Genomic DNA, 9,602 nt, shown 5'->3' on the forward strand with positions numbered 1-9,602 from the left:
GTAAAACGACAGTTATGAAGTTCGGGCTGTATTTGCCCCTTTTACTCTGATCCCCCTGAAAAATCTGCCAGCGAGTTTAAACTCAGTTGTGAAACCTGGATCTCTTCTTCAAGGATTTAAACTTTTCTTTATAAATTAAAGGTTGTGGGACCTTTTTCCTGCATTGTGGGTGATAAACCGACCCACTCCCGTTGAAATATTTTGTATCTGTGCGTAAAATGCTGCGTCCTGGCGCAGAGGAGCCCCTTGTCGGTGGAGCTTCCCTCACGCCCCGCTGCTGTGGGTCGGCGGTGCAGAGCAGGAGTGGCATCTCGGCAACAAAATCCTGCTGAAAGACCCTCCTTTAGAGCTCAGCCATGCATGGAGTTGTGAGATCACCGGCGTTATAAATATCTCCAGCAGCTATCCAGCAGATCCACCGCAGCCTTGGTAGCCGAGGTAATGCGCACACGCCAGTGCGCGTAAACCTTTTTGGTTTTAGACCTCGGCACAGGAGCGGTAAACATGCAAATGGGATTCTGCTGAGAGTCTCCTTTTTGGAATAATGAATGTAACTCTCTACCTTCTGACATTTGCTCACTGGATTTGCGTAGCAGCCGCAGCGGAACGCGTCTCTTTGCTTCTTCAGGAGGGAATCAGCTCGGGACGCAGGACTTGCAGGCTGTACTGCAGGGTCGGCATCGGCTTCCACCTCCAGATTCATCCCGATGGCAAAGTGAACGGCAGCCATGAGCCAAACCAGCTGAGTAAGTATTTACCCACATGCATGAAGCAGCTTAATTTATAAATGATGAAATCTGGACCAGACTGCTATTTATCCCTCCTAAGTTTCCCAATATGTTTTCAATAATATCACTCCTCCAAGTAAGAACATAAATAATTTCTACAGGAGCAGGGGGCAGCTCCTGGCTGGTGGTGTAAATATCTGAGCGCATGTCATCCGGCTGACCAGCCCCGTTTGTGTCCGTCCGGGATGTTGGCAGGTAGACTATTTGTGGAAGTAACAGGTGCAGATGAGGCACCGGGATGTGTGCGGTTGCAAATCAGCGAGACTGGCATCACAGCAACCAGGCACTACTGCACAGCAAAAATAAAGCCTCCAAATTTAAATTAAAGACGTTCTGGTTAACATTGGTCTAGCTGATAAAACTTTAAAGCTGAGCAAGAGGAGGCACCCGATTTAGAAAAATAATTAAAAAGAAACAATAACATGGCCTGCAAGAAGGAGGTGTGAGCCTTTAGAGAGGATGCATTGCATAAGATGTAAAGATCTATGAAATTAATAAGAACGTCTGCTATAGCAATCTAAAACGTGGACATTGTTGCTTTGCCTTTTTCTATGCTACAGCAAAGAAAACAGAGGACATGCAATGTGCATGGTAAGCAAGATAATTTCATCTGGTCAGAAATGCAAGACAATTCAACCACAGCAGATTGGTTAAAAGTTTTGTATCTAAGGAAAGGTTATAAAAAATAGTACTTTATTATCCCCAAATAAAGAATAGTGCAAGCAATTCCATTTAGAATTTATCCACTAGCAAGTAGCTTATTAATTAACAGCCAACCTTTTGGTACTTCAACCCTAGTTTGTATTAGGGCCTCTGGATTTTTTAATAGAACATCAGCGAACTGTTACAGTAGCATCATGGAGACTAAGAAGCACGGTAGAAAGGTTTGGAAAAACCTCAAGAAGATTAGGTTAAAAACTTATCAATGTGATCATCTTACAGAGCTCTGCTCAATCCCTTATAAATAAGCATGATATATTGCCGTTATTATTATTATGGATAATATGGGTAATTTTTATGCATATTGGTATCGGTCCCACTAGTAAAACTGGGCCGATATTCACAACCGATATCTATTTCAATCTAGTTGCTGTTATTGTTTCAAGAGGAGGACGGCTGGGAATTGGTCATGGGGTGTTTGTTTGGTCATGTGACTGTGATTATGAAACAGATCACGTTTATGAGCATTTAATTGAATCAGATAATCAATTTCAGCCCTTGTGTCATTTTTTCATGGTGTTCAGGGGAAGGGAAACATATGATATATGATGCTGGTTAATAATGGCAATAATGACCATAATGGCAATATTAATATGGGATATCAATATCAGCCCAGGTCTTCACAATCGGTGCATCATTATTATTCACTTTAACTGAGAGATTAGACAAGGAGAGCATAAATCTAAGAAACAGCCAAAAGGGAGGAGATGAAAGGTCCACATCTCTGGTTCTTTCTGTATTCCATAAATATGAATAATAAGACAAACCAGGTCCAAAAAGAACCTCGTTGATAAATCAACATGTACCACAAGTCTTACATGAGTCAAAACATTCTAATGGTCAGGTAAGAAAAAAATTTTTTGATTTAATGCTCTTTCTGCAAAATGTGAGAGATAAACCATGCTTACCTTGAAACGTGTTTGGCAGCGTTGTGGCGTATGGAAAGGGAAGCATTGCAACTGATAGGTAGAAGGCTGTAGCTAAATTTTGACTAGCACTGACAGAAAACCTATAAGAGGCAACAGAAGGCTTGAGACTTGGGTTGAGTGTGACTTTCTAGAAGTAAACAACCCTAAACATGCAGTCAGGTCTGCAATGGAACGGTTTAGATCAAAATGTCACCATGTGTTCTGAAAATTCAAAGCCCAGACTTTATTCTTATTAAGAATCTGTGGCAAAACGTGAAAATGAATGCTCTCCATCCACTTAGGTTGACCTTGAAGTATCTTTCAAACACTCATGTCCCATAATTTAGTCTTAGTCAAGATGTGCAAACATTGTAGAGGAAAACAATCTGCAACAGTGACTGCAGTGAAAAGGTCTTGAAAAGTACTGTCTATGAGTGTGAATTAAAAAAAAAGCTCAACCTTTCTGATGTGTTCAAAACCATTTTGAAAATTATCTGTAATTTGTCCTTTACATGGCAATTTTGTGTTCATTTGTGTCAGTCTATTGCATAAAATAACTTTAAACCACTCAGAGAGGACGGAAAAAGTTTAACAGGTTTATTGAGGGAGTAATACAGGATTTGGATCTGGAACTCAGTGAGCTGGTAACCCGGAACTGGAAGTGAGAAGGGAAGTTCAGTGGTGAGTTCAGGGAACGTGAGAATCTTGGAAGCACTTAAATTATGCAAGAATGGGACTCACGTTTTTGTTTTACAAAAAAGAAACAGTGCAGCTACAAACAAAAGCTCTGCTTCATTTTTTCCCCCACAGCGTTTTATCGTCATTACACTGTCACAGGCACAGGGCAACGAAATTCACTGCCATTTGTGGGGAGCAGCGTGGGGTTAAGAGTCTTTGCTCAGGGAGCCATAGTGGCAGTCTGTGGGAGTGGGTTTCAAACTCACAACCTCAGGATTCCAAGCTCTATGCTCTAACAACTTGGCCACCACTCCCCACAATGACCCCCACGTAACCAGTAGGCAGCATCTCAAACCAGAATAGATAGAGAATTTTAATAGGCTTATATTAGACATATAATGGGAACTAAGCTTAAAGAAAAGGAAAACGCAGCAATAAAGGCTGTTGGATGGTTTACTGTATATGGCTGTTGGCTGAAACAGTAAGAGGGCCTTCAGAGAGAGATCTGTAAAGTTTGTTGAAGTTTTTTATTTCCTTCCTTATTTCTATAAAGAGGGGAGATAAGCTGCTCTCACCTGCACTGTCTGCTCCCAATTGAGGCTCAAATAAGATCACTATTTTACTATATCCATTTTCTGTTCTTGTAAAGTTTATATATTTAATTTCTTTTGAGGAGAGTGATAAAAATTAGTATTATGTATTTAAGCTAAAGTATTCTGTTTTCCAAAAGGTGAGTCTACCCACCTGTTTTGTATCCACTGTCTGACTCCAAACCTGACTGTTTTTTGTATTTTTTTCACGATTGACAGATTTTATTTTGCACTTTTCCGGATGTGTTTACTTTGTAATTGTGTCTCTCTTCCTGTCACACAGATACAATTGCCACTAAATTGCTGCCTAGCATAGTCCAAGGAAAATAGACCTGCCTATCTTAGTCAGAACTATGCAAGCCCCCTGCAGAATATCATGTTGGGTGTGTTGCTCCCCAATGATTTTAAAGAAGAGCATAACGCCACAACCTTTTATGACACAATTTTCTGTCAGGTCGGAATAGAAATCGTATTCAGTGTGTTCAGGGTTTAACACAGCCCGTGGCTTTCATCAGGGTCATTACAAATCAGGCAAAAATTGGATTTAAATGAAAAGTACTATACAAAAAAATGTAAATAAAATAAACCAATGATATAGTAACAAATACTGACCAATTAGCATTAAAGGGAGATGGTACTTCCTGATTGGTTAAACCAATATTCAACAAGACTAAGACTGGAATCAACTCACTTTTAAAGTGGACAGATCTAGACCTTTGTTTTTGGTCTAAAACTGAAGGGAAAGTGTGTAAGACTTAACTCCATCTAGTGTCACACTAAATGAATAACTAATGATGCCTCACCGTCACACGTGTGAGATCTAATACGGAAGCCATTCAAGTCTTTCTAAATGGAGTGGACACATCAACCATCATCGCTCCAGCTAAAATAAAGAAGGAAACACATGGAAAACTTATCTGAAACAGGACTGAAAGATGCCCACGCAGGTAGAATGAACTAGGTAGAATGATCTACCAAAGACAATACATTTTCAGATAGAGTTCAAACCCATAAGGCCTACAAGTTTGTCCCCTATGCTTATCAATAATGTTGATACAATGTGGCAACAGCGAAAAGAGCAATGAGCAACACCCTTACAAGTTTATACATTAATAATATAAATATCATATAATTTGATTTAAAAAGACTTAATTGATCAAAACATAAATTTAAACATAGGCTCAATTACAGATAGTCTTTAATAGATAGTGTAGTTCCTCATTCATACCTGTAGGAGCTGGATTCAGGATACAGTACCAAGAACACCTCTGTTTTTGCTAATAGAATCTATATTTCCCCCTCTCTGGCTAGGTTTAATAGCTTCAATGCCTATAAAAATAGTAATAAGGGTAAACATTGCTGATGAATATTGCTTTTTATTAAAATATCTTGTTACAGGACCAATTAGATCAATCCTCTTGATAAAACGTCAATGATTTATATGTTTAAAGGACAGGATATTTTTGATATGCATGTTTTATTGCTTGGGCTCTGTGTCACATATAAACTGTTTTTAGTTTTAAAAGATCCAATTACTTTGTGTTGTTATCCTTGCTACCTACTGGGTGACTAAATGATTTATATTTTTTTGTATTTTGATCACTTATGCAAGCCCTACATTTGAAATTCCTTATAGGTTATGGGTTAACAAGGTTGTTTCTGGGTGTTATGAGGAGCTCGGACTTCCTATCCCTGGTATTTATCCCCTGCCTATAATTTATAATTTGAAGTTCATTAAATTTGGATCACTTTGGACAATGTACACATGTTCTTAAGATTATTTGTATGTAGAGAAAAATGTAACTGATTAGTTTTGTGTAAAGGAAGGTGGATAAACGCTATTCTCTTTTGGGTATTTGTATGTCAGGAGTTAAATCAAAGTGCACTTAAGTATGGAACCCCGAATGATTCATAATTAAATAAATAAAAAACTTTATGAAATAAATACCATTTTGAGAAATAACACACAAATATATAATATGGCCATGAAATAAAAAGCAAGGTAATGTTATTATGAAATACATATAGCTATTCTTTAGTATTTACTTCTTGTTATTTTTTTTATCATAATTGAATATTTCATAATTATTTTCATAATATCATACTTTATAAAAAATAAGAATTTTATTTCATTTTCAAATAAAGTTTTTCCCAAAGTCATTTTTTATTTAATAATGCCATTTTCCACAATGGCCTTTTGTATTTCATAATGTCATTTTTCAGCAAAATGACTTCGTCTGTCAATCAAAGCTAAGGGGTTGGACCTCCGCTGGGTCCTTTAAGATCGATTAGATCCATGGCGTCTGGTTACCCGCGTTAGCATGAGCAGTTTGTAACGCTGATGCTGCATTGTTAGGTGAACGTCCAGGCACCACCTGGTCAGAAACACGGTGCTGTAGCGCTCCTCTCTCAGGCTGAGGTGCAGGATTCGTGTTACTATCCAATCTATTCGCAACTTCTCTGAGCAATTCTGCAACTAACTTCTCTCCAGCTGCCATCTCATCGCTAACGAGCCGCTCACTCCTGGCCTCCAGTTGGTGATAAGTCTCCGTGCTTGAATCGATACTGCAAGTGCTGCTGCTCATGTCTTAGTAAAGGAGCAGCCAATCACCTAACTGGCTCTGCCTTGCCTGCTTTGATTGACAGACGAGGTCATTCTGCTGAAAAACAACATTATGAAATAAAAAAGGCCATTGTGGAGAATTTCATTATGGAATAAAGACAAACTTTGGAAAAAAGTTCTTTATTTTCCAAAATCTTGGAAAATGAAATAAAAAGTAATTATTTCTTGGAAAATGAAATAAAAAGTAATTATTTAAAAAAGCATATTGTATAAATATTGATATTTTGATATTGTGAAAATAATTATCATGAAATATTCAATTATGATAAATATAATAATAAGTAGATATTAAAGAATAAAAATATATATTTCATAATAACATTACCTTGTTTTTATTTCATGACCATGTTCATTTATTAAAATCTGGGTCTCCTTCAACTAATTGTCATCATGAGTAAAATCCTCTTTCATTTCCATCTTAAGGTATTTATTTGTAGAATAAGATTTAGAGTCTTTTCTATTCTAATTGTCTTAAAATATTAGATCTATATTTAATTGTATCAATTATAAGGATAAAACATCCTTTATCAATTAAAAACAACAGATTTCTTATGTTCAATTTCTGCCAATGCTTTTTGTGATGTATAAGATTATATGAAGTAAATCTTTTATGGTTAAAAAAGTTTTCAAATTCTTCAAGTCTACATTGTGTATCTATCAAATGATACCTGTTCCAAGAGGGGGAAACTTATTTTAGTATTAAAAGTATTTTTAAACACATCCTTAAGTATTGCATCTTTCAAGTGTATGTGCTGGAAAAATTCCTTTTCTTTTCTTTTCTTTTCTATTCAGATCATCAATAATAGTGAAAAATTCAGTGGAGAAAAAAGAAAGGGAAGTCTGATGATGGTCTGCTGGAGTTCAGAGCATTTCTCAACATAAGCTGGAAAACCCTGGACTGTGTTAGTTGTAGAAAGGAAAGGGAAAGGGAAGGAGATCTGAATGAGTATTTGAACTGTGGGAATTCTGGAATAACCTTCTTTGTGGTGAAGAGCAAACTAAAGAATTCTATGCAAAGTATATTTCCCAAAAAATTATTCTTCCATAATTTCACTTCATTTTTTTTTCTTGCATGGGGCAGCTTCTAAATGACTCAACATGACTCCTCTTTTTTTACTGTCTTCTGCAAGTAAAATACTGCATATAACTACTCACCAACAAATAAAATAATGAAAATATAGTCTATGTGGTGATATCTGTACTTATGCATGTCATGAGTTTTTATGTTGCTTATGAGTTAAATGTACATATTTAGGAAGAAGGTTGACAGACTTTGTATTCCGGAAAAACATTCAGCTGAATATAATTAAAAATCTGAAGTGAAAGCAGTGGAAATAAACTGATGTTTCTGCCCTTCAATCATCCAGATTTGGTCTCTGTCTTTCCAGGTGTTCTGGAGCTGTTTGCGATTTCTCAGGGTGTCATCGGCATCAAAGGGGTTTACAGCAACAGATTCCTGGCCATGAACAAAAGAGGATGGCTTCACGCCACCGTAAGATCTCCACACAAAAGCCACTAAACTGCTCTGATGAAAACTGATGGGAATGTTGTGGTTGTATCAGAACCTCAGTCCTCTGGTTAAGATTATATAAAGTATTCACTAACACTTTACTAATAGGTTCTCATGACAAATACCATCTTTGTTGACCTCCTTAGGCAAGGCAAGGCAAAGGCAAATTTATTTGTATAGCACAATTCAGTACAAAGACAATGCAAAGTGCGTTACATGATTAAAATATAGGAAAATAAAACAGAATCAAAGCAAGTAGGAAAAAAACAACAATAAAAAATGCAGAAACAAGAAAGAACATTAAAAACAGTTGGATTAAAGAAAATAAAGTTGAACTAATGATGTTTCAGTTGAACTTTTTAACTAGAACAGCCGAAGGCAATCCTAAACTAATGTGTTTTTATTCTTGATTTAAAGGAACTCTGGCTTTCCGCACTTTTACAGTTTTCTCAAGTAGAAATCTGTTCTGCTCCTCAATCATTCATTATGTTTATCTAGTTAGTGGCTTTTGCATAATGCAGCCCAGGATTCAGTTTTTCTTAAGTTAAAAACTATCAGCCAAAAACTATTGAAGCAGACATGAACAGATAGAAACACAGGAGGACCAAACAGCAGACCTATTTGTTGTCCACCTATATTTTTAAATCTTAAAATCCTGGCTTCTTCTTCTTTCTAAGCTGCAATCAGGCATCCTTTGCACTAATGACATGGCTATGTTCTCCATAGAATTACTTATATTTGTTTAATGAGTTTGTCCTGCTTTCCATCTGCAACAAAGGGCCCTTGAATCTGACGTAAGCATGCCATGGTGCTCTCGCTCCACTGTAATCTTTAGCCACAGTTTCGGAGGTTCTTAAATCCCAATGAATGCAGCTTGGCTGTGCTGATGTAAGTCAGTCAGCGGTCAGAAACACCACCAAGTCATCTGTGGGAGCTTTGGCAGGCGAACAGATAACAGAGAGACTCCCAGTTAGCTAGTGTTAATGGCAAGAATAAAATTAAATCCTGTCTGGGACGTCTGATAGTATACAGTGGAGCGAGCTACAAGGCGAAAATCAATATGCTGAGTAAACAATGAGCTGAAGGCAGTAGACACAGAGTCGTGTAGTTTACTGAGAGAGTTGATGCCCAGCACAGACCACTTCTGCCGCTTCAGATCCTGATACTGTTACATACATTCATGTCAGGGTGATGGGATGAGTTGTTATTCTTCAGCACATTTTCACTTACAGTCATGGCCAAAAGATTTGAGAATTATTCAAATGTTATTATTTACAAAGTCTACTGCTTCAGTTTTTATAATAGCAATTTGCATATACTCCAGAATGTTATAAAGAGTGATCAGCGTAATTGCAAAGTCAATATTTGCCTAGAAAATGAACTTTATCCCCCAAAACACATTTCAGCGTCATTGCAGCCCTGCCTTAAAAGGACCAGCTAACATCGTTTCAGTGATTGCTACATTAACACAGGTGTGGGTGGTGATGAGGACAGGGCTGGAGTAATATCAGATTTCATCCGATACTTGAGTGGAGGTCAAAGCATCAACCAGACAGGGACTTGATATATATTTACATTATAGTAATGAGAAAACCTACTAGCACTAGAACATTAAACCAATTTTCAAATCATACAAGGATAAACTGAAGAGATTCAACACAGTTTTTAACTGTTGATTCAATTTATGAAAGAAGAAAACAGCTTCCCACGCCATCTTGGTGAGTAATTGCTTCCTAAACCTAATGATTGGTTGGCACCCTTGGTGCCAAAGAGTGTTTGAAGTGC

General features: G+C 37.2%; 1 protein-coding gene across 1 annotated transcript in view; it reads left to right on the forward strand.

Moving 5' to 3' along the window:
* The first annotated feature begins 419 nt into the window (after positions 1-419).
* The window catches only part of fgf5 (fibroblast growth factor 5), a 16,573-nt gene continuing 7,390 nt past the window's right edge, over positions 420-9,602 (forward strand). The window contains exons 1-2 of the mRNA XM_015373608.1: positions 420-746; positions 7,696-7,799. Of these exons, the coding sequence (XP_015229094.1) occupies positions 545-746; positions 7,696-7,799 (306 nt within the window). The 5' untranslated portion in view covers positions 420-544. The remainder of the gene's footprint in view (positions 747-7,695; positions 7,800-9,602) is intronic.

The sequence above is a fragment of the Cyprinodon variegatus genome, unplaced genomic scaffold, assembly GCF_000732505.1.
Source record: "Cyprinodon variegatus isolate N-32 unplaced genomic scaffold, C_variegatus-1.0 Scaffold89, whole genome shotgun sequence".
Lineage (NCBI taxonomy): Eukaryota > Metazoa > Chordata > Actinopteri > Cyprinodontiformes > Cyprinodontidae > Cyprinodon > Cyprinodon variegatus.